We start from the raw sequence: 23,740 nt of genomic DNA on the forward strand, positions 1-23,740 counted from the left end.
TAGGCCACAAACTTCCTGTAGGCCACAAACTTCCTATAGGTCACAAACTTGCTTTGTAGCTCAAGATGTCCTTGAACTCTTAACCCTGCTGCCCTCTTCTCATAGGTGGGACTATAGCCATGGGTCTCCACACCTGGCGTTCTCCTTCATTTTTGCGTAAAGATGTAATTTACAGGCCAGTCAGATGCCTGATGGATGAAAGTGCTTTATCACTCAAGCCAGACATCCTGGAACCTATGGAAAAGTGGTAGGAAAGCACTGACTACACAAAGGTGCCTCTGAGGACTCCATACAGGTGCCATGGTAGGCACTTAATCACCCACTAACCATTATTAATTAATAAGTTAAAAATATATGATTAATGTTCAAGAGAATTAACCCTTCCTAGCTCGGACTTTTAGTTCTACAAACACTACCACAGTATAGGTCCTGCTTTGCTTGTGACGCAGTCTTCCTGTTTAGTTATGGCCAGTGTGGGGCTCACAGCTCTCAGCAGTCGTTCCCCTCAGCCTCAGGAGTTCTGACATTGCAGGAGTGGACACTGTGCCAGCAGGTTATCATCTTAAACTTTGATTGATTGATTGATTGATTGATTGACTGATTGATTGTCGAGACAGTCTTTATGTGGTCCTGGAACTCACTATGTAAATCAGGCTGGTCTTGAATTCACAGAGATCTACCTGCCTCTGCATCCCAGATGCTGAGATTAAAGGTGTGTGTCACCACACCCAGCCATTTGAAACCTTTATTAAGAACTGTAGGTTGGTTTAGACTGTACAACTGAAACCTCTGTGTGCAGATTTTTTAAATTACAGTTATTTGTGTGCGTGTGCGTGTGCGTGTGTGTGCACATGTTTATGTGTACAGTCACTTTCCTTTTACTATGCCAGTCCCAGGGATTGAATTTAGGTCCTTAGACTTAGCAGCAAGTGCCTTAATCCACTGAGCCATCTTGCCTCAAATTCTAGATCCTTCTGCTTCAGTGTCCTGTACTAGGATGATGCCATGCGCATCATCAATCTTGAGAGAATAAAGATATAATTTAGGCTGTTTGATAGGAAGCTTGGCATCCATTTGGAACAGTTAGGGAATCCAGTCTGTGTTTTTAGAATTTTATGCAAGAGACTAAGCTAGATTCTGGAATACAATTACGGCAACCTAGTTCATTTACTGTAAAGACACAAGTAATAACAGGTTTTTCGAGATGCCCAGAAGCATATCCGACACCTAGACCACAGGAGCTAGGCTCAGTTTTTCAGGGTAAGATGACACTTAGAGTGGAGGCTGTTCTATAGGCTAGAGTACAAATCACCAACCTAATTAAACTTCAGTTTCTTCATGTATAAAAGCTGGTTTACACTTTTACCTTCATTATAGTGAGATCCCTGAGGACAGTGCTTGGGTCAGAGATAAAAGAACATTTTAAAAGGGATGGAAAGAATATAAGAGATAAAGTTTGGGGCAGAGTGTTTGGGGATGTTGTCTTCTGGCTATGATATTCTTAAACTCACAGTAGCTATAATTACCTATATAAGACCTACACAAGATTGGGCCTGTCAGCATCTCATAGAGTGGGAGAGGGACACATGAGTATGTCCCCACCCAAGGGTCTATAGGTTGTTAATGGTTATTGGAGGAGGTAGAGATGTTTTCTTCAGTGGCCCAACTCTGGTAAGGTGCCAATGCTCCTAGCCTCTCACCTATAATGAAACCCACTAGACTATGGAGTGGAGGGGTGTAGGAATGAAATGAAAGAGAAAGGGGGTCAGTAATGGTTGGAGGAAGACAAGGGAGGGTAAAGAAGAGCAGATGAATATTATAAATATATGCATATAAAAATGTTCATGAAACTCATTATATGTAATACATGATAATAAAACCATATGTTTTTTAAGTGTCTAAATTGAAGAAGCAAGTAACTGCTTCTGGTACAATAGTAGCATCACAAAAACATTGTAAAGGACCTAGATAAAATGTTTCATGATGTTGCAACTTTTTGTTGTTATTAAGTAGACAAACTATTTTATAAATTCCCTGTTAAATACAAATAAGGTTATTTAACAGAACTGCTTATATTCATTTCAACAAAGAGGTTTGTATGTATTTCAATTAAGGTTTTTTGGTATTTTTTGTTTGTTTGTTTGGCTTTTACAGACAGGGTTTCTCTAGATCCCTGGCTGTCCTGGAACTCACTCTATAGACCAGACTGGCCTCAAACTCAGAGACCTACCTGCCTCTGCCTCCCAAGTGCTAGGATTAAAAGTGTGTACTACTACCCCAGGTACAATATGTCTCTAAATGTAAATTAGCAGAATGGGATAGGACCCTTGGTGTGTGTATATACAAGAGTCAACTTGATACTGCAGAAGACTGACTTTGTATTTATTGTCTTTTCAGGTAACATTTCACTTGTGGCCTTTCCAGTTTCAAGCACCAACTCACCAACAAAGATTTTACCGAAAACCTTAGGGCCAGTAAATGTGAATGTTGGACCCCAAATGGTAAGAAAATTATTAAATTTCAGAATTGACACTTTGCTCAGACAAGACTAATTTATACAATAATTATGTTGAAGATGTTTGATCAAATAGTCTACTTAATTTTAGTTATCTCATTTACCCTAAAAGTTTTGTTTTTCTCAGTAATTAAATATTAATTTATATTAATAAACATTAATAAATGTTTTTGTGCTCTTAATGTTTAATTTTTAACATTTTAATCTGAATGTTCTGATGGGTTCTGAATGTGTACTATTAAGGGTTTTCTGCTTTTATTAGGCCTTTCTTAACTTTTGTTGTTTAATTAACTTTAAATTTATTGTATTCTACCAGTCTTCTAACTTTTGTGGAAACCATGTGTGCTCATATAAATTGAGTGTGTAGTTGAACAGTTGAATTTATACCTGGAGCTATAGATTTCAATTTTTTTCTTAAAAGATTATTATAGCTAAACTCATGCTCGAACTCACATTTTGGTAGGCAGAGGCGGGAGGATCACAAGTTCCAGGATAACCAGTCTACTTAGTTCCAATCCAGGGGATTACATAGTGAAACCCTGACTGGAGAGAAAGGGGGACAGGGCAGAGGCAGGGAGAGAACAGGTAGAGAGGAAGAGTGTGAGTGCGTGTGTGTGTGTGTGTGTGTGTGTGTGTGTGTGTGTGTGTGTGCGAGCGTGCGTGTGAGCGAGCGAATAACCAGGAAAGCAACAGTATGCCATTTTAATTCTTTTTTTCTCCATCTTTATTAAATTGGGTATTTCTTATTTACATTTCAAATGTTATTCCCTTTCCCGGTTTCCAGGCCAACATCCCCCAACCCCTCCCCTTCCCCTTCTATGTGGGTGTTCCCCTCCCCATTCTCCCCCCATTACCACCCTCCGCCATTTTAATTCTTAACCCAAAAAATACTGGATGAAAAATAAATATGAGTGTTTCTCTAAGACATTTACTAATCCTGCTAGAGCTTGAAATATGTAGCCCTTTCAGAAAACCTCATTTATAATTAAAATTGCATTAGATTACTCTGATCAACCAGGTATAGTGGTCCATGCCTGTAATCCTAGCACTTCGAAGGTAGAGGGGGTCGGATCTCTGTAAATTCAAGGCCACCCTGATCTACAAATCAAGTTCCAGAACAGTCAGGACTATTATTACTAAGAGAAGCTGTGTTTCCAAAAATCAAACAAAACAAAATTACTCTGCTTAGGCTTGATGTTTCTTGCCTATAAGCCCTGCACTCAGGAAGCTGAGGCAGGAGGATCTTAGTACGTTTGAAGCCAAGAGGACTCTCTTAAAAAACATACTGTAGGGCATCAGAGAGATGGCTCAGTACTTAAGAGTACTGACTATTGCAGAGGGACCCTGGTTTGATTCCCAGCACCTATTCCTAAGGCTCACAACTGTCTATAATAGTCAGGGAACCTTACACTCTCTTCTGGCCTCCATGGCACCAGACATATAAGTGGTGCACAGACATGCATACAGACAAAATACCCATACATAGAAAATACTGCTAAAAACAAACAAACCAACAAAAAAAACCATACGCCTAACTTAAAATCTTAAACTATTTTTATTTTAAATTATTTATTTACTATAGATAAATGTGTACCAAATATATGCCACAACATACATCATGTGAAGAGGTCAGAGGATGACTTGCAGGAATAGGTTCCGTCCTTCCACTATGTAGTTTCCAGGAATCAGAACTCAGGTTGTTAGGCTTGGTGACAAATGCCTTTACCCACTGAATCATCTCAAGAGGGACTATGTACTTAAGAATAGTTCTTCATTGTGTTTATACTTCTATTTATAGAATAGTACAATACATTATGCTTATGACACAGAGCATTCTGTGGACTATTTTGAATTCAAAGTTTAGATAGAACTATCTTTTAACATTCTTACTGGTTTCAGGAAGTCTTTAAGGTAATATAAGCATGGCGTTTCCTCTGGTCAGTTGAAGACTGTCAATCATATGCAGATACCAAGTTAAAGATAACAATTTACTGTAAGTATGTGAAGAATGTAATCTAGCTCCAAGCCCATGGAGACTGAGACTCCAATCAATTGTCCCCAGTTGGAAGTAGCTCAGGAGAGACTTTCAAACAGTGGTTACGCATTTGCCCTTCTCTCTCAGCCACTACAGTAGACACAGATAAGACCCTTAGCTAAAGTCTGTACACTGAAATGGAATTATGTAAATACTAAAATTCCTTAGTCATCACATGTGTGGCTCTTAGATGCCCACACAGTGCAGGCACGGTAGCCACTCCCTCAGAGGTGCAGATGACACCAGCCTGGCAGCAGAACCTGTGTGTTCATCTCCACCAGGCTACAGAGTGCTGATTCCACATAGATCTCAAAGAACCCCTCAGAGAGCCTCAGGGACCAGGCAGAGAACTATTACTAGCCACGAGGCCTCATAGAATGCTTAGAGGGAGCTATGGGAATGCGGCCACCCCCAAACTGGTGAAGATGCCACCAGCAATAGGGCTACCACCCTTAGCAATCTGAATACTTCCCCTGAAGACTTTAATACTTACAGTTTTAAGGACTTTACTGGGGCTAAACCTGAATTTATGGCTTCCACACTGAAAAGAATTTTAGGCCTAATCAGTTTATAAAGCAGAATTGGAGATTTTGTTAAAAATATGTATTCTGATAGAATTTTATGTGAATGGGTATTTTTTCTTGCGTGGGTATCTGTGCATCATGTGCAACCAGTACCCATGAAGGTCAGAAGAAGGTATGAAGTATCCGGAAATTGTGCTAACAGGCTTGTTGTGAGTAACCAGGTGGATGCTGGGAATTGGACACAAGTCCTCTAGAGGAGTAGTAAGTGCTCTTAACCACAGTCCTCTCACCAGCCCATTACTAAAGGTATTCTAAGATAGACTTAAACATCAGGGTTAGGAGAGAGGCTCAGAATAAAGGCATGTTGGAGAGTGTGGTTATCGGATGCTCTGCGAGAAGCAGCTCCTGGATTTTACAGTAGTTTGATGAAGCGTTTTTGTGGGATTTGAGGTTAGTATATAATCACTGGGTGGTTCCTAAGGGGCACCTGATAGTTGATAAGATAATATCCTAACCCACAGAAATTCTGGAAACAGTTCCTGTGAGGTCCTCAGGCCATGTCTGGGGAATGGAATGAGAGCCTACCCAAGGTCATACACATTCAGGCTTCAGGCCTAATTGATTGTTACCTTAAGATAAAATGTCTACATATGAAGAAAACATTCCTATGTTAGCAACTTTCATAGCAAATGCTGATGTGCTGGAGTTCTTACTTTTCATTTGGCAAGAGACTTTAATCCTGGGTGAGAGCCACTCATGTCCCCAAATTTCTCTGTCTTTCCTGCCTCAGAAGTATATAGAAAAAGCATAGATCCTACAGCCCCATGTGAAGATAGTGTGGGCTGAGATCTTACAGGCATCAAGTCCCTCAGAAACAAATTAGTAAAAACAGTTAACTCTGATTTAAAGCTTCAACAAACTCTGCCTTATTACAAAAGCAGCTACTTGGAGGCCTTGGGATTATATACCAAGCTCTGAAGCAGCATATATACCTGGTCAAGGGAGTGTCGGTGTCAGAAATCTGTGTGTCCAATTCCACTAAGCTGCTTCATGTATTTTCCTTCCTTGGTTGCATTTAATTCAAGGTCTCTCTGGCTCTAAGGAGATGGCAGTGTTGAGGGAAGTTGTGAGTCCTGGTGCCCAGAAGTCAAGCTTAGCACAGTTTATATCTTCCACATTGCCTCTGGCTTTACGGATCTGTCACCATGAAGGTATGCAAGGGGAACCTCTAGGGATGTACAGGTGTAACGTTGAATTAAGAATTAATTATTAGGGCTGGAGAGATGGCTCAGCAGTTAAGAGCACTGACTGCTCTTCCACAGGTCCTGAGTTCAATTCCCAGCAACCACGTGGTGGCTCACAGCCATCTGTAATGGGATCTCATGCCCTCTTCTGGTGTGTCTAAAGACAGCTACTATATACATAAAATAAATAAATCTTTTTTTTAAAGAATATAATTACTACCAGGAATGACAGTACACACCTTTAATTCCAGCACTCGGGAGGCAGAGGCAGGTGGATCTGTGAGTTTCATGCCAACCTGGTCTACAAAGCAGGTTCCAGGACAGCCAGGACTCCAGGGCTGTTAGAGAAACCCTGTCTCAAAAGGCATCTTTTGAACTTATTGTCAGGCTAACGAGCTTTTCTAAGGAATGAATGGTCTCCTGGCCAGATGACTGACAGGTCCAGTTGGAATAATGCAGTTTAAAACACTATTTTTTGTGGTACATCTACACAATGGAATATTACTCAGCTATCAAAAACAATGACTTTATGAAATTCATAGGCAAATGGATGGAACTGGAAAATATCATCCTGAGTGAGGTAACCCAATCACAGAAAAACACACATGGTATGCACTCATTGATAAGTGGCTATTAGCCCAAATGCTTGAATTACCCTAGATGTACAGAACACATGAAACTCAAGAAGGATGACCAAAATGTGAATGCTTCACTCCTTCTTTAAAAAGGGAACAAGAATACCCTTGGTAGGGAATAGGGAGGCAAAGTTTAGAACAGAGGCAGAAGGAACGCCCATTCAGAGCCTGCCCCACCTGTGGCCCATACATATACAGCCACCAAACTAGATTAGATGGATGAAGCAAAGAAGTGCAGGCCGACAGGAACCAGATGTAGATCTCTCCTGAGAGACACAGCCAGAATACAGCAAATACATAGGCGAATGCCATCATTAAACCACTGAACTGAGAATGGGACCCCCGTTGAAGGAATCAGAGAAAGGACTAAAAGAGCTTGAAGGGGCTTGAGACCCCACATGAACAACAATGCCAACCAACCAGAGCTTCCAGGGACTAGGCCACTACCTAAAGACTATACATGGACTGACCCTGGACTCTGACCTCATAGGTAGCAATGAATAGCCTAGTAAGGGTACCAGTGGAAGGGGAAGCCCTTGGTCCTGCCAAGACTGAACCACCAGTGAACATGATTGTTGGGGGGAGGGCGGTAATGGGGGGAGGATGGGGAGGGGAACACCCATGTAGAAGGGGAGGGGAAGGGGTTAGGGGGATGTTGGCCCGGAAACCAGGAAGGGGAATAACAATTGAAATGTAAATAAGAAATACTCAAGTTAATAAAGATGGAAAAAAAAAACACTTTTTTTTATGTGTATGGGTGTTTTGCCACACACACACACACACACACACACACACACACACACACACACACACACACACACACACATATGTAGCATCTGTGTACAGCACCCATGGAGGTAAGAAGTTGTCGATCCTCTGGAACTAGAGTTAGAGTTGTGAGAGCTGTCCTGTAGTTGTTGAGAATTGAACTCTGAGTCCCCTAATAGAGCAGCCAGTGCTCTTCACCAATACTCCCTGCCCTCTAGCCCCCAGTCATATTAACTCTTAAGACTGGGGGCAGCAATATTTTCATTCAGGATGAAATAGAAGTCATCTTCTAGGTTTTTTGTTTGTTTGTTTGTTTGTTTTGTTTTGTTTTTTGACCAAAAAATTGTTAACTCTCCTTTAATGGGCCTAACCATGATAGCCCCATGTTATTTTTTTTTATATGGTATTTTAAATCTTAAGAAGAGCTTTCCTTGGTAGTGTTTCCAGGGAAGTAGTAGGTGGGGTTCAAAGTTGATGATGAGAGAGGTTCTGTCTTCAGTGCCCTCCAAACCTGCCTGCCTGACATGTCTAGCTACTTCACAGGAACCCCAAGCCCTTCTGTCCCAAAAGGCTGCTTGTAGAAGCAGAGACCCAGCCCCTAACAGACATTGAATATGCTGGGGCTTTGATGTGAAACTTCTCATTGCCAAAACTGTTTTCTGGCTCTGTGGCCCCTTGCAGGTTGGAAAGTAGACACAGACTAGTTTTGAAGTAAAGGAAGAGTAAATGGTTATTGCAATAGAGAAGTACAGTAGCACTGCCCCAGAAGTAGAGTAGTCATGAGAAGAAAAGACACGCAAAGTGTCCCTTTCAGGACAGAGTAACACAGGTAGATGTTCTGTGGGAGTTAAAATATTCATGCATTTTTTTCAGGAAAGTTTTGAATTCTTGTGGCATTTGAGGAGCTACAAAAATACAGTGCATGAGTACTGTTTTTGAATATTGCTCAAAATGTTCATGTGTGTGTTCTTTTTGTTTGTTTATTTGTTTTGCTTTTGAGCCAGAGCTTATGTAGCCCTGGCAGTCTTGGAACTCACTTGGTAGACCAGGCTGGCCTTGAACTCATCGATCTGCCTGCCTCTACCTCTCGAGTGCTAGAACTAAAGGCAGGTACCATCGCCACCCAGCTCTGTACCTGTATTTGTGTTACAGTTTCTCTTCAGAACTTCTGAATTATAATACTTATTCTAGACATTCATGGATGGTCCCCTTGATGCACTGGTCTTAGCAGTTGTCTGTAGCTGTCTGGTTTTCTGTCCACTTATAAGAGGTGGAAATAACTGCCAATTTGTTGATTCCCTATATCCTGCTTACTGTTCTACAGTCAGAATTCTTTTCCCTATATCACAATGAGCAGTAGATTTCAGTGTTCTTGTTTTTATTAATTATCTAGTCAAAAGTATTTTTATAGCCTGAATAGACTAGCACCCAGTTCAAATCATTCTTTGGTTCTCCCTTCATTACTGTTTTTCCCTCCCTTACTAAGTAGCCAAAGCTGGCCTTGAACTTGGAACCCTCTTGCTTTAGCCATCCCAAGTACTGGGGTTACAGGTTTTTTCTGTTTTCTTTGATTTCTTTGTCACCTTATTTTTAATTTAATAAAGATTAATTTATTTTATTTGGGAGAGCGGGCTGGAGTGATGGCTAAGTGGTTAAGAGCACTGGCTGCTCTTCCAGGGGACTGGAGTTCAATTCCTAGTATATTCATGGCGGCACTCAACCATCTATACGTCTAGTTCCAGGGGATCTGAAGTCTTCTTCTGGACTCCATGGGCACCCAGAATGAAGTGGTGCAAGCCATATATGTAAGCAAAACACCCATGTACATTAAATAAGCAAATGCTTCAGGGTCTCATTATGTAGCCCTGGCTGGTCTAGAGAGGCTGGACCAGACTTTCCTCAACCTCTCAGAGATTCACCTGGGAGTAAAGGCATGTTCCACATACTTAGCTTGTTACTGTTCTTCCTTCCTTCCTTCCTTCCTTCCTTCCTTCTGTTTAATTGTTGTGTGTAAGTCTCTCTCTCTCTCTCTCTCTCTCTCTCTCTCTCTCTCTCTCTCTCTCTCTCTCTGTGTGTGTGTGTGTGTGTGTGCACTCTCAAGTGTGCATGTCGAGGTGGCCATCCTGTGCAGGAGTCAGTTCTCCTACCCTGTGGGCTCCAGGGATTGAGCTCTGCTTGTCAGGCTTGCCGTCGAGCCCTTTCACCTACTGAGCCGTTTGCGAGCTCCTCTTGCTGCTTTTAGTCACCGTCTAGTGGTAATCTAGTGTGGCCTAGGGGTGTAGATCAGGGATAAATATTTCAGGTGCACTAGTCTCGGGTTCAGAGTTCAGTCCTCAGAACTTGGGGGGAAGAAAGAAAAAGAAAACCAAAGTAAAAACAGCATTGTTTTTTACCTCTGATTCTCATCTAGGATTTTTTAAAAGTTTTTATTTGATTAGAGAATTTTTGGCCTGACTATTACTTAAAATCTTTTTTCTTCTTCTTTTTTTCTTTTATTGAAAGTAGATTTTCTTCTCACATAATATATTCTGGTCATTGTTCCCCCTCCCAGACTCATCATCTTCTTAAAGTCTTGTTTCTTGTGCTCTTTCCTTTTGAACTTTTGGAAGCCAGATATTTCAAACAAGGCATTCGCAGGATTGCTCAGAAGGTAGAGGTACTCGCTGCCAAGCCTGTGATCGAAGATCCCTGGAACTTATGTGGTCGAAAGGAGAAACCCAGCTCTCCTTCTCAAAGTGGTCTTCTGCCATCCATATATATGCTGTGGCATGCAGGCAGTTTTGGTCTCTCCCGCTCCCTCTTCATCTCCCTCCCCCCTCCCCAACTCTCTCTCCCTCTCCCCTCCCTCCTCTCCCACCTCCCTGACTTTCTTCCTCTCCTTCTTTCCCCTCTTTCTGTCAGTCACACACATAAAAATGTAAAAGTCCTTCCTTATGAAAAGAATTTTCATTGGTTGTAAAAACTAATGTAGATTTACTTTTATTTCTGTGTATATATGTGTATCTGTGTGAATGTGTGTCCTACATGTCCTGTGGCAGTCTCTTTGGAGGCTGAGGAGGCATTGGACCGCTGCTGTGGAGTTAAAGATGCTGACACTGTTGCTGACAGCCTACTTTGGGTCTTCTGGAGGAGCAGCAAGTAACTGCTGAGCCATCTTTCAGCCTAGGAAGCCAGCTTAGCAGCGCTTGATTTAGTATTGCTTTTCTCACAGGTTATATAAAGGATCTGTATTTTATGAATATTCATATATATTATGATGATCTGGCTATTTTAGTTCAGAAGAAGAGAAACTACATACTGTAAAAACAAAAAATGTCACAATAATTGAACATAATACTTGATAACTATGAAAATTCCTTTTCAGAGTAAATATGCTTTTAGCTTTTTTAATTGTAGATGGCAATAGTCCTTCAAATATGTTGTTTGAGGGCAGCCAGTTTTCTTTGTAAGGATGCTTAGTTATTCTTGATTTTCCTAGTCTAACTAATCAGTTGTCCTAGAAATGGCAGACAAGGTTAAATTAAGGATATCTGAGGCTTGAAGTGTGTGAGGAATAGTTGTTCCTAAACTTTTAAATGTCTTTTCCTTTTCTTAGCTGAATGTTAGAAGTATGTTTACACTTATTTATTAATTTATTTTCATATGTATACATGTCTGTCCAAATAAGGCACAGGGCACATGTGGAGATCAGATAACTCCAAGAGTCATTTCTCTCCTAGCATGAGGGTTTCAGGGATTAAACTCACTCAAGTCATTAGACTAGGTGGCAAGCACCTTTACCCTACATGACCTTCTTGCCAACCTAGAGGTATATTTTTAATTCTTATTTAAATTTGAAACTTGAAAATTATGGTTCAAGGATATAAAGTTTGCTTTGACTCATCTCCATGTAACTTATTTTCTGCGTTCAGAAGTAGATTGAGTTTTACTTTTGTTTTTGGTTATGTTGCTGTTGGTTTTGTTTTTGTTTTGCTTGCTTTGAGATGGGGTGGTGCTCTATTCCTCAGGCTTGCTTGGAATTCCTGAGCTGAAGCAGCTCTCCTGCCTTAGCGTCCTATGCAACTGGTGCTCAGGTGCTGCACGTCCATGTCTGTCTACGTTTTCTTTTGTTTTGGTTTTGAGACAGAGTCTCAGTATGTAGACCAGGCTGCCTTAAACTCGCAGAGATCCCCCTGCCTATGCCCTAGTGCTGGGATTGAATGTGTGGCAGCATACCCAGCATTTGTTTTGTTTCTTAATGGTCATTGTTATTATCCTAGTTTAAAAGACTATGCATTTTGAATTTGCAATACAGATTCTTTTCTGTTGCATTACAGAATCTAATCTGCAGAGTCAATCTCTCTAGTTTGTCCACTCAGAAAATGTTAAGATCTCAGGGCATGTGGGCAGAGGCAGACAAATCTCTGTGAGGTTGAGGCTAGCCTAGCCTACATAGCAAGTTCCAGTCAGGGCTACATAGAGAAAGCTTGGAGAGAGGGGCGGAGGGGGGTGGTGGTGGTTAAGAAACTGCTATGTAGAATATGACAATTTGATATTGAGAAGCAAAAGAAAAACCAAACTAAAATTTCTTTCCAGGGTTATTCTCAATAAAGAAAACCACTTTTTATGTTTTCTTTCTCATCCTCTTCCAAAGTATTTATATCAGTAACACTAAGCTGCAGGCTACCAATACAGAAAATAATTCTTTAGTAACAATACTGTACAAGTGAGACATAGAATACTTAGGGTAGTTTTGTGAAGATTTCTCTTGTAGGAATAGAGTATTAATAATAATACTGATGAATAATCCAGTTGATTAACTTAGCTCGTACCTGACATGACCACAGGTTTGATGGATTAGCTTGGGTTTCTTAATTAACATGAACAGTTTATAATAGCAACTTTAAAGAACTACAACTTAATATTGCCTTTTTAAGAATTGCATAGGTACAACACCTTAAACAAGAGTTCAAACACATATTCATAGTATCTTGTAACAAAATATAGCATTAATCTGTATCAGTTTACAAAGTCCAAACTAATGTAAAATATTTGGTTCATTAATATTCTTTGGTCTAAAAATAGATTCAACAATCTACCCTTTTATCCTACTATTCCACTCTCCCCTTTTCCCAACCCTTCTTCCCCCTCTTTCTCTAACACTAGATGGAGAGAAAGGATAGAGGAAAGAAAAAGAGAAACCTCTGAATCTAACCTCCCTGACCAAGACCATTAACAATTCTCCCACGGAGTAACCAGAATCCACCCACATCACTTTTTGGGAATGGGGTGTCATTCTCTTAAAATTGCTTCTTGCTGTCTGGGGTGTCCCTCTCTTTTAGGACTCCATGTAAAATATATAAAATTGGGACTTGGCCTGTCTCAAGAAAGCTAGCTGCAACATTTGTCGTCCGGCCTCTCTGTGGCGGGGAAGTGCAGGGCTTAAGTGAAGCTCCGTCTGAACTGTCTGAGGCTGGACCTCGCAGGAGTTGTGTCAGCATCCTCAGGGCTGCTCCAACCTCAGTGGTGCTTCCTTGTTTTTCTCTGTGAACAAACAAGCTTTTCCCTAACACACACTTCTGCATTGGTACATGTTTGGAATGTGCAGTGTGTGCAGTTCAGGTAAAGGTATTTTCTGTTTGAGCAGGCAGAAGCTAGTTTGGACTCTATAGCCAACCTGTAATAAATTCATCCTTGCTGTTCAAAGGACAGCATGTTATAATAATTCCTGAAGATTCTGTAGCCAACAAGATGTCTTGGCTCTGCAGAGGTGCTTTGACATCTCACCAGTCTAGAAATGTTCCCGCGGAGCGGGATCAGCACAGACCTCACCTGTTCTGTTCTGGTTCCTCCCACTGTGCCCGTAGCCTAGATCTTCAGGTCGTCTCACCCTGTCAAACTCAGTCTTTATTATGATGGAATCCCTAACTTTTCTCCTGTTAAAACAAAGGCAGAACCTCTTCTCTAATGTAACAGTTTCCAGCCTTCCATCAGGACACCCTTATAATATACAGGCTGGCTCATTTCGGCATCCCCATGACCCAGTCTCCCAGCCAGCTGCTGTGCTTTCACTCTTTGAAGTGCAGCTAAATTCCTTCACAGTTGTCTGACCTGTAGATTATGAGATGTGCCAGCAACACGTTTTATGCCATAATATCTAAAATATTGTATTCTAATGGATACATGTGTTAAATCATCAACTTCAGTCTGTCAGGCTTTCAAGATACCCACTATCTCTAATGAATGTGCGATCTCAAAATCAGCCTTTTTAGAGTTCAAGGCAGAAACATATAGAAATATTGAGTATCACTTGTATGGTGTTTTAAAATATGTACCCGTACTAGTTCTCCAAACTCTACAAAATGAAACACATAATCTATTGTATGACATTGTTCTGAGGTAGCATTAAAGTCTCTTTGTTTAGGAATTTAATAGGTTGCCATTCTGCAATCTTGTCACAAGGTGGCACTTTAGGCTTTAGATTGGATTCCTCGAAAGATCCTTTGCTGAGAGGATTTTACAATCCTTTTTTTATTGGTAACACTCTGGCATTTAATATTTCAATCTTTTCCTTTTGTAAGTTTGCTTTCTTTGATTTTTTTAAAAAATATTTAAAATTGCACATACTATTGAAAAGTAATTATTTGTACACTGATAAGTGAAACAAAATCATATGGGGTCCAGATGCATTGTGCCATTCGTTCTGTATTCCATTTTTTTAAACATTTTTTTAATCTTTTTTGGAGTTTTTCTTTTTTTTTTCCTTTGTTTTAGTGTTTTGTTTTGTTTTTTTTAATGTGAGTACACTGTTGCTGTCTTTAGACATGCCAGAGGAGGGCATCAGGTCCCATCACAGATGGTTGTGAACCACCATGTGGGTGCTGGGAATTGAACTCAGGACCTGTGGAAGAGCAGTCAGTGCTCTTAACCACTGAGCCATCTCTCCAGCCTGTGCTCGGGAGATGCGCTGAGGCTCCAGTAGAAGAGAAAGCAGAGCTCAGCTCCAGTCCCACCAGCTGAGTGAGCCGTGGGACTCCTTTAACAGAGCCTCGCAGGCTAGGAAACTGTTCCGGGAGTGTGTGGAAGGAAACACCGGAACTTTTCTCAGGCTCCAGTCTGGAGTCTGAAGCCTGTCTGCTAGATACCTGTCTGCTAGAACCATGGACTTTTCTACTCAGCCCCTTTGTTTCCAGAGTAATGACTCTGGGACTTTGTATTTATGAATAAATGCCTAGACCACAAGCTTTGGCTTGTTCTCTAACCAGCTTGTAACTTCCATAATCTAGTCTCTGTCTGCCACCTGGCTAGTTACCTCTCCTCAGTTTTGTCACCCTCCCCCCCTCAACCCTTTTCCCAGAGTGCCTATCTCTCTCTGCCAAATGTCCCACCTTCTAATCCTGCCTCAGCTCATTGGCCATCAGATTTTTATTGACAGGTGATGTCTTCACACAATCCATGAGAGATTCATTCTATATATGAATGACCATGGTGTAGTAACACGAATTATATTACCCCCGTTCCAGCATGGAAGAAATTTTGTGACCATTTATAGTCACCAGATACATTGACGGGAATGGCGACATCAGCTAGCCAGAGAAAATTCTACTATAGGTTTTGGATGCTACCTGATGACACCCTTAGTGAGGTTGGTTGTCCAGGTCCAGCATTGACACAGGATCAGAGTTCGCTACTGGAAGCAAGGATATCTAGAAGGCACATGATGAATAGACAGACTATGCTGTGCACTCTGCCTTCTCCTGCACACCCCTGTGTGTTCCCCTTTCACTCACACACACTCTTCACACACACCTCACATTCTCTCTTCCCTCACACCTCACATTCTCACTAGCTTTCTCTTGCCCTAGTCTTTTATTGATACTCCAAAAGCAGGTAAAAAAAAGACATTGTATAATCATTGCCAAATCAAATTCAAAGAATCAAGAATTACAGTTGTTCCCCAAAGTTTCAAGCTTCCCCTTCCCATGCCTGTGGAAAATAATAATTGCCAACTTATCATTATTTAAACTTTAACTTTTAACTTATTATACTTCAGAGTGCCACGGTAAGCTACTTGCATTTTCCTGTGAAGCTCTAATGATAAACGACATGGGCAAAGCTGCCAGGCAGTGGCCAGAAAGAATCAAATTAACCCTTAACTCAGCAGCTCCTATAGCTTTCTGTTCCTTTACATTGCACACAATGACTCCTCAGAGTCCCAGTATTTTGACTTAGTTCTACTATTATACAATTTTATGCATTCTATATTTGCTTATCTAGGAACCACTCCCAAATGCTGTGCAAAACTTACTTCCTAACTTCAGTAGTTTTTTCCTCTCTCTGGGTCCCAGTGTTGACTCTACTTCATTTTCTAGTAATTTCTTCAAACTTCTTTGCAAGTCAAGCATTAATCTGGAACTACCATTGTACAGTTATTACATTGTTTCCAAGATGAGAACACACAGCCTTCACCTGTGCCTCAACTTCCAATTGTTTAAGAATCATTACATCAAGGAACATCTAGTTTCACAGAATTCACCAGAGCAGAAGGAGAAAGAAGTAGGAAAGTCAGATATAATAGAATAATTATGCACACTAAGGCCACCTGAAAAGCAGTCACACACAAGTGAAATCTATACAGCCATTGTCCAGGGCTAAGGTTAGGAGAAGTGGGAACGACTGTTTTTTACAAAGAGCTGCCATGGGCTACTGAGATGTCTCCACCCTGACCTACAGTCCCTTATTTCAGATGGCGGGTCCCCTGGAGGGATGTGACTCCTGCTTCTCAGGGTCCCAGATCTATCTTTTTTTAGAAGGAGCTGCCTGGGGCTTCTGAGATGTCTCCATCCCGGCCTACTGCTGGCAGTCCCTGTCATGGTATGCTGTCCCCAGAAGTTGGTGGATGCTAGTGAGATACGAAATTAATATATTCCAAGTTTTTAACTTAATAGCTGAAAAATATTAGGTCAAATAGAGGTACACAGTAAGTAGCCTACCAGCACTTGGTAGATAGAAGCAGGAAGGTCAGGAGTTCAATAATTATCTCTAAGCCAATACTTTTAAAGCAATATACATTCCTGGCTTCCTTTGTAGCCAGGACTGACCTTGAATTTCTGATCCTCCAGCTGACCCCTTCCAAATGCTGGGATTACAAGTATGGGGCATCACACCCAGCATATGCATAGCTGGGGATTGGTAGGGACCAAACCCAGAACTTAATGCATGCTAGGCAAGCACTCTACCTAAAATGAGCTACATCCCGGCTCAATGTGTGTGTGCGTGTGTGTGTGCGTGTGTGTGTGTGTGCATAGTTTTTGATATACTGGGTGGCCCAGAATAGTTTGACATGCTATGTAGATAGATCAGGCTGACCTTGAACTTCCGGTAATCCTCTTTGGTCTACCTCCCAAGTGCTGAGGTGATAGGCATAGGCCACTGTGCTTGACCAAAATTCTTCATTTACTAGGATGAGGTAAAGTTGAGAGGGGAAAAATGAACATGGAATTACATTTGTCAATGCAGAGTACAACTCTCACTTCAAAGGAAATGAGAGAGTTTATTTTGAGACAAATACAACTGTTTCATGGCCTGAGAACATAATTCAAGTTATTTCAAATGACATGTTCCCCCATAGAAGTGGTTACATGGATTCTTGTTAGTCTCACAGCAAAGATAGTCATCAGCCAATACAATGATTCCTGAAGACACCAGGTCCACAGGTAAGAACAAATGAGAAAGGCCGCTGAAGGGCTTAGTTGCTATGTGCTGGTGTTCTTAGCTTTTGGCTTAGTTAAAGCTACTCCGCCAAGTTGACGTATTCCAAAAGGGATGTCCAACCAGATACAGAGGTTGATGATAAATGATGGTTAGAGGAACTAAAGATACTCCAGTATCATTTTGGCTCTCCATCTGTAACATTCTAACTCTCCCCTGACATGCAATTCTAAAGTTCAGAGCAGTCTACAGAGGTATGTTCAGGGAACTTAGTTTTTGCATTGTGTATCAATTCAGCTTATATGGTGTTTTTGCATGTATATTGGGTTCTCTGTTATCCTAGGTCACATAAATTTCCTTTTTTCTCAGGAGTACTGGTTGGAGGATTAGTTTGCTTGCTTTCAATAACAGTGTCTAATTTGATGGCCCTAGTTGGCCACCAAACTTGCTAAGATCCTTCTATTTCCGCCTCCCAAGTACTAGGATTAAAAATTGATTTGTGTATACTCATACACAAATATTACACGCATGTGTGCTTGAAGGTCAGAAACCTGCATTCCTTACCTTACTGTATTCTCTTTGCGTATTCAAATGTATGAGGCAGGGCATCTCCCTGAGAGCATGCATATTTTCAGCTACACTGGAAGCCCTAACAATTTCTCCATCACTAATTCCATCAGAGCTGGGTTACAGGTGTCATGGTGTACCCAGCTTATTTGACGGCATTCAAACTCCTACCCTTACAGTTGCACAGCAAGCATTCTTAACCAGGGCACTATCTCCCAGCTCCCAAAGTGCTTACCACATAGGAAAAAGGCTTTTCATTTTTCTGATGGTAAGAAATTGTCAATTGCCAGGTTAATCCTTCTAAATTGCTATTCACTTGAATCTACACTGTGACATCATATCAGGAATCAGGGTACTGGGGTTTAAGATGCTAGGATAGAAATAAATCAAAAGTAGTCGTGATTGCTTAGATGATCAACATGAAGAGCTGTTGACAGTATTTTCTTCCCATATGTTAGCCAGCAGCATTTGTCTATCTGTCTGTCTGTCTGTCTATCTCTTTATCATATGGGTCTTTTACCTGCATTTGTGCCTATGCACCATGTGTGTGTTTGATGCCTGTAGAGACCAGAAGAGGGCATTGGATCCCCTGGAATTGGAGCTACAGATGGTTGTGAGCTGCCAAGCCCATGTGGGTGTGGAGATCAAAACCAGGTCCTCTGTTACAGCAGCCAGTGCTCTTAACGGCCATCTCCAGCTCCCCCTTCCTTTTATAAAAGTTAAATTAAAAGTTGCCTTTTAAAAATATATGCTTGTGGGGTTGGGGATTTAGCTCAGTGGTAGAGTGCTTGCCTAGGAAGCGCAAGGCCCTGGGTTCGATCCCCAGCTCCGAAAAAAAGAACCAAAAAAAAAATATATATATATGCTTGTTTATTTGAGACAGGGTCTTACTATGTAGCCCTAGCTGGCATGGAAGTCTGTATGTAGTAGACCAGACTAGCCTCAAGCTCGCAGAAATCATCCTGCCTCTACCTCCCCAGGGCTGGGATTAAAGGCATGAATGCTTAAATTTTATTTTTTTGTTACCAACTTTACAGATTATAAGCACACCACAGAGAATTACCAATTCAGGAAGTGTTCTGATTGGGAGTCCATATACCCCTGCACCAGCAATGGTCACTCAGACTCACATCGCTGAGGCTGCTGGCTGGGTTCCCAGGTAAGAGTGTCGAAACTTACTGTTTCTCAGCCTCGCACCCCCTTACTAGCTTGCTGTCTTGTCTTCTTCCTACCTCCCTTTTTTTTACATTTTAATTCACTTATTTTGCAAATGTGCACACATAATGCCATAGAAGGTTGTAGAAGTTAGAGGAGAACTTTGGGTCAGTTTTCTTTCAATTGTGTGAGTCTTAGAGATCAAACAGTTTTTCCGTCTTGCTACCAGGTGTCTCTGTCTGTCATCTCACCAGCCCAAAGGTGTTTAATTGTGTACATGTGTGTATGTAGCGGGTGGAATATGTGACCAAGGGTGCAGGTGCCTGTTGAGTTCAGAAAAGAGCACTGGCTCCCTGGAGCTTGTGACCACCCAGAGCAGCTGCAGTAAGCAAGGACTGCAGTCCCCTAGGAGGTCCCTGTGCACCCCTAACAGCAGGGCTGTCCCCTAGGAGGTCCCTGTGCACCCCTAACAGCAGGGCTGTCCCCTAGGAGGTCAGTGTGCACCCTAACAGCAGGGCTGTCCCCTAGGAGGTCCCTGTGCACCCTAACAGCAGGGCTGTCCCCTAGGAGGTCCCTGTGCACCCCTAACAGCAGGGCTGTGCACCCTAACAGCAGGGGTCCCCTAGGAGGTGTGCACCCTAACAGCAGGGCTGTCCCCTAGGAGGTCCCTGTGCACCCTAACAGCAGGGCTGTCCCCTAGGAGGTCCCTGTGCACCCCTAACAGCAGGGCTGTCCCCTAGGAGGTCAGTGTGCACCCTAACAGCAGGGCTGTCCCCTAGGAGGTCAGTGTGCACCCTAACAGCAGGGCTGTCCCCTAGGAGGTCCCTGTGCACCCTAACAGCAGGGCTGTCCCCTAGGAGGTCAGTGTGCACCCTAACAGCAGGGCTGTCTCTCCAGTTCTTTTTTCAGATTGCTGTGTCCGTGTGTGACGTGCATGTTCATGTTTGCATGAGCATATGTAATATAGGTGAATATACATGTATGTGTATACATATGGAGGTCAGAGGCTAATATAAGGTGTTTACCTTGATTGTTCGCCATTTTATTTACTGAGGGGAGGTTTTTGTTGCTGATTTGGCTAATCTCGCGTGCCATTTTACCCCAATAATCCCCTAACTTGACCTCCTGAGTAAATCCTGGAATTGCAGGCAGGTCACCCTAAAGTCCTGCCTTTTGTGTATGTGCTAGGGGGTCTGGTCCTCTGGCTTGCATGGCAAGTGTTTTATACTCGGAGCCATTTCCCCAGCCCTGTGTTCTCCTGTTCTGTTAATCTAGTTCTATTGGTTGGTTTTGGGGAGGGGGAGACTTATTTATTTTGTTTTGGGACGTCTTAAGATGGGGTCCTGATCGGACTGCTGCATCTTCTGAGTGCTGGGATTGCAAGTTGCTGGGAGTTCTGTGGCTTTTGGTGTTGAGACAGTCTTGGGATATAACCCTGACTAACCTGGTCAGGGTTAACTTGATACATAGTCCAACCTGCATTGAACTCTTAGTGACCCTTCTGCCTCAGCCTCTTGAGTATTGAGATTACAGTTACTTGCTATGATACCAGCTAGTTTAACTCTGTAGAAACTCATATATTGCTTTAAAACCACCAATTATAATTGGGCTCAGTATGTAGCCCAGGCTTGCCTCCAACTTGGAGTTGCCCATAGGCAGGTAGCACCATATCCAGTGAGTACAACCATATTTAAGCTGAGAAAAATAATTTAACTTATAACTGGATCTCCTGACTTTACAGTTCTGAAATAGGACTGCTTTATGATTATACTTAGCTGTTTTGGAGATACAAAACCAAATTTTACATTGTTTTGACACATAAGGAAGGAGTTGTGTTAATTATTGGCTTTATTCATGAGTATTCCTTCAACTTTCCTAAAAATCAGAAAAGAAGACAAATGTATTAACATTTTTATTAAAACGTCCCTTGATATTTTTAAATCAATACTAGGCAAGAACCCTTTGTTACCATTTACCACCATTACTATCAAGCTCTGTTCATCTTTGTTTATGAAATGCTTTTTGCTAGCCTTTCTCCTCTGTTACCTCAGCACCCCATCTTCTGCAAAAGGTAATTAACCGGAGTGCATCACAATAACCCCAGTACTGGAGAGGCTGAGGCAAGATGAGAGCACTCAAGGGCAGCCTGGGTTACATAGGAAAACCTTGCCTCACAGGGGTGGAGCTGGTGGGCAGAGCATAAGCATGCAGGAGAGAGCAGCAAAGGCCGAAGTGAAGAAAGGCTCAGTACTAAGAACACTTGTTCTCAAAAAGGAGCAGAGCTTGCTTCCAGCACCTACATCAGGTGGCTCTCATAGCCACCTGTCTCCAGGACATCCGACACCACCTTCTGGCCTCTGTGGCACCCATATATGTGTGGCACAGACGCACATACACATAAATAAAAATTAAAAGGAAGAAAGAAAAATATTAAAATAATACTCCAAACCTTGTTTTTATCCTTTTGAAGTTTTATTACTTGAAGAGTTATATCCTTAGGAATACACTGCTTGGGTTCTAGCCTGTATGAGTGTGGAGCAGACAAAGAGTAAAATGAACCTTCAAGGATACGTTAGCTAACGCAGTTACAGCCTGTCCAGTGCTTTATGCTTTATGCTGTGTACAAATTGACAGACATACATTCATATACTATAAAGATAAAACGGTTTTGTAAAAATTATGTATAAATCTGTATTGGTTTTCTCCTCAAGTATTCATTGAACTTATTCCAATTTCAGATTATTATATTGTCATGTCTTTATCTCATTGTAAAAATAAGTTTTCTTTTGTGTACATTTAGTGTAGAGTGAGACAGTTTATAATAAATCATTTAAGAAATAGAGTTGTGTTTGTGTTGTGCTTAAGCTGTCTTTTTGTCTTTTTAGTGATAGAAAACGAGCTAGAGAATTTATAGACTCCGATTTTTCAGAAAGGTGAGTATAAGTGTACTTTGTTTCATATCCCACTATGGAAATAGGGGAGTTTCCTTTGTGTGACCTTAACTTTACTTAGTCCCTACCATTATTTCCTTCTACATTAAGGTTTTCAATTCACTTATTTGCAGTTTCAATAGATACCTTGTGACATTAGTCATTTAGGCCCCTCCCTTCTTTTGGGAGAGAGTGTTCTTCCAAAGTGAGTACACTCTGTACCACCCTAACTTGCCCAAACTTTTAAACGGTTATTGGGTTTTTTAGTTTGTTTGTTTGCTTTGTTTTTAAATAGTTTTAGATTATCGCAAACACTTCTCTAGACACTTTTCAGGGTATGAGGTCATCTCTTCTTGGAATATTAGTACAGTGATTCTCTTTCCTGATTGTAAATCAGAAGCACTGTGGTCTCTCTTGAACAAGTATAAATGTCTCTCAAGTCAGTTACCTCTGGCATTAAGGACTGTCAGTTTAAAAGCTAGGAATATGGCTCAGCATTGGAGTGTTGTATGATGTTAATTAGTCCTATTTCCATTCCTAGCACTTATTGGGGTGTGGGGTGCGGGGGGACTATTGGCTTAAAGCCCTCTGTAAGCTTAAGCACAAAATGGTGTGCTGGCCACTGTATTCAGTACCATATTAGTATTACAGTGTGTTAAATGTGAGTTGTCATCTCAGGGTCATTGACCTGATAAGATGATTGTTCTGTTAATAAAGCCTTGCCAGTGGTTTTTACAACATCCCCAGCTCTTGGGGAATTATAAGCTAGCCTGGGTTAATGTGAGACCCTTTTCTCAACTGAAAAAAACAATAGAATATTATTTCAGAAACAAGTAGAAATAGTTAATAAACTTACTAAAAAGTACTCCTCAGCATTAGTCAGTAAAAAAAATAAAAAATAAAAACAAATGAAAACCACAATGTAGCACTGTTTTGTATCTGCCAAATAGCTACCAGGAAAAAAAGACACTATTAATTTTTGCAAGAATATGAAGCACCTAAAATGCTCCTGTGCTACTGTACAAATTGTCACAATAATTTTTGGAAATTGGCACTGTCTGTAAAACTAAATATAGATAAACCCTCACTTTTCAGTGTTGAAAGTATGTGCTGAACAGGAATTCATACACATGCCCACAACATAAACTGTTAAAAAGTCTTCTTAGATATTTTTATTTTTATGCATGAGTGTTTTGCATGTATATATATGCATACCCAGGAGATGAGAAGAAGACATCTGATCTCCTGGTGCTGGAGTTGACATATGGTTGTGAGCTACCATGTAGATGCTAGAAGCCAAACCAGGTCCTCTGTAAGAGCAAAAGGGCTCTTAACTACTGTACTATCCCAGACACACACACACACACACACACACACGCTTACTTAATACACACATCCTACTTAATGAAATAAGAGTGGGGAGTGTTTTGTTGGTGGTTTTGTATGTTTTGTTTGTTTGTTTTGTTTTTCTTTTCTGAGCCTCTCAAGTGTATTACAGGTATGTGCATCATGCTTGGCAGTTAAAGAGGGTTTGGGGTGTGTGTGGATGTGTGTGGTGCTTGTGTGTCACATACATGTGGGTGCTCTCGAAGGCCAGAGAGAGCATTGGATCTCCTGGAGCTGGAGTTAGGGTGGCTGTGGATGCTGTTAACCAAACTCTGGTCTTCTGTAAGAACA

At 41.4% G+C, this 23,740-nt stretch overlaps 1 protein-coding gene across 7 annotated transcripts in view; it reads left to right on the plus strand.

The window, feature by feature from the left end:
* The window catches only part of Tfdp2 (transcription factor Dp-2), a 133,936-nt gene that overhangs the window by 84,863 nt on the left and 25,333 nt on the right, over window positions 1-23,740 (plus strand). For 3 of the 7 annotated variants that reach the window (XM_032909994.1, XM_032909992.1, XM_032909995.1), the window contains 5 exons: window positions 2,398-2,501; window positions 4,415-4,508; window positions 6,160-6,285; window positions 19,016-19,137; window positions 22,019-22,066. In XM_032909994.1, coding sequence (XP_032765885.1) covers window positions 6,280-6,285; window positions 19,016-19,137; window positions 22,019-22,066 — 176 coding nt within the window. In that variant the 5' untranslated portion in view covers window positions 2,398-2,501; window positions 4,415-4,508; window positions 6,160-6,279. The remainder of the gene's footprint in view (window positions 1-2,397; window positions 2,502-4,414; window positions 4,509-6,159; window positions 6,286-19,015; window positions 19,138-22,018; window positions 22,067-23,740) is intronic. The other 4 variants (XM_032909989.1, XM_032909991.1, XM_032909990.1 and 1 more) reach the window with 2 other exon arrangements.

This window comes from Rattus rattus, chromosome 8, assembly GCF_011064425.1.
Source record: "Rattus rattus isolate New Zealand chromosome 8, Rrattus_CSIRO_v1, whole genome shotgun sequence".
NCBI lineage: Eukaryota > Metazoa > Chordata > Mammalia > Rodentia > Muridae > Rattus > Rattus rattus.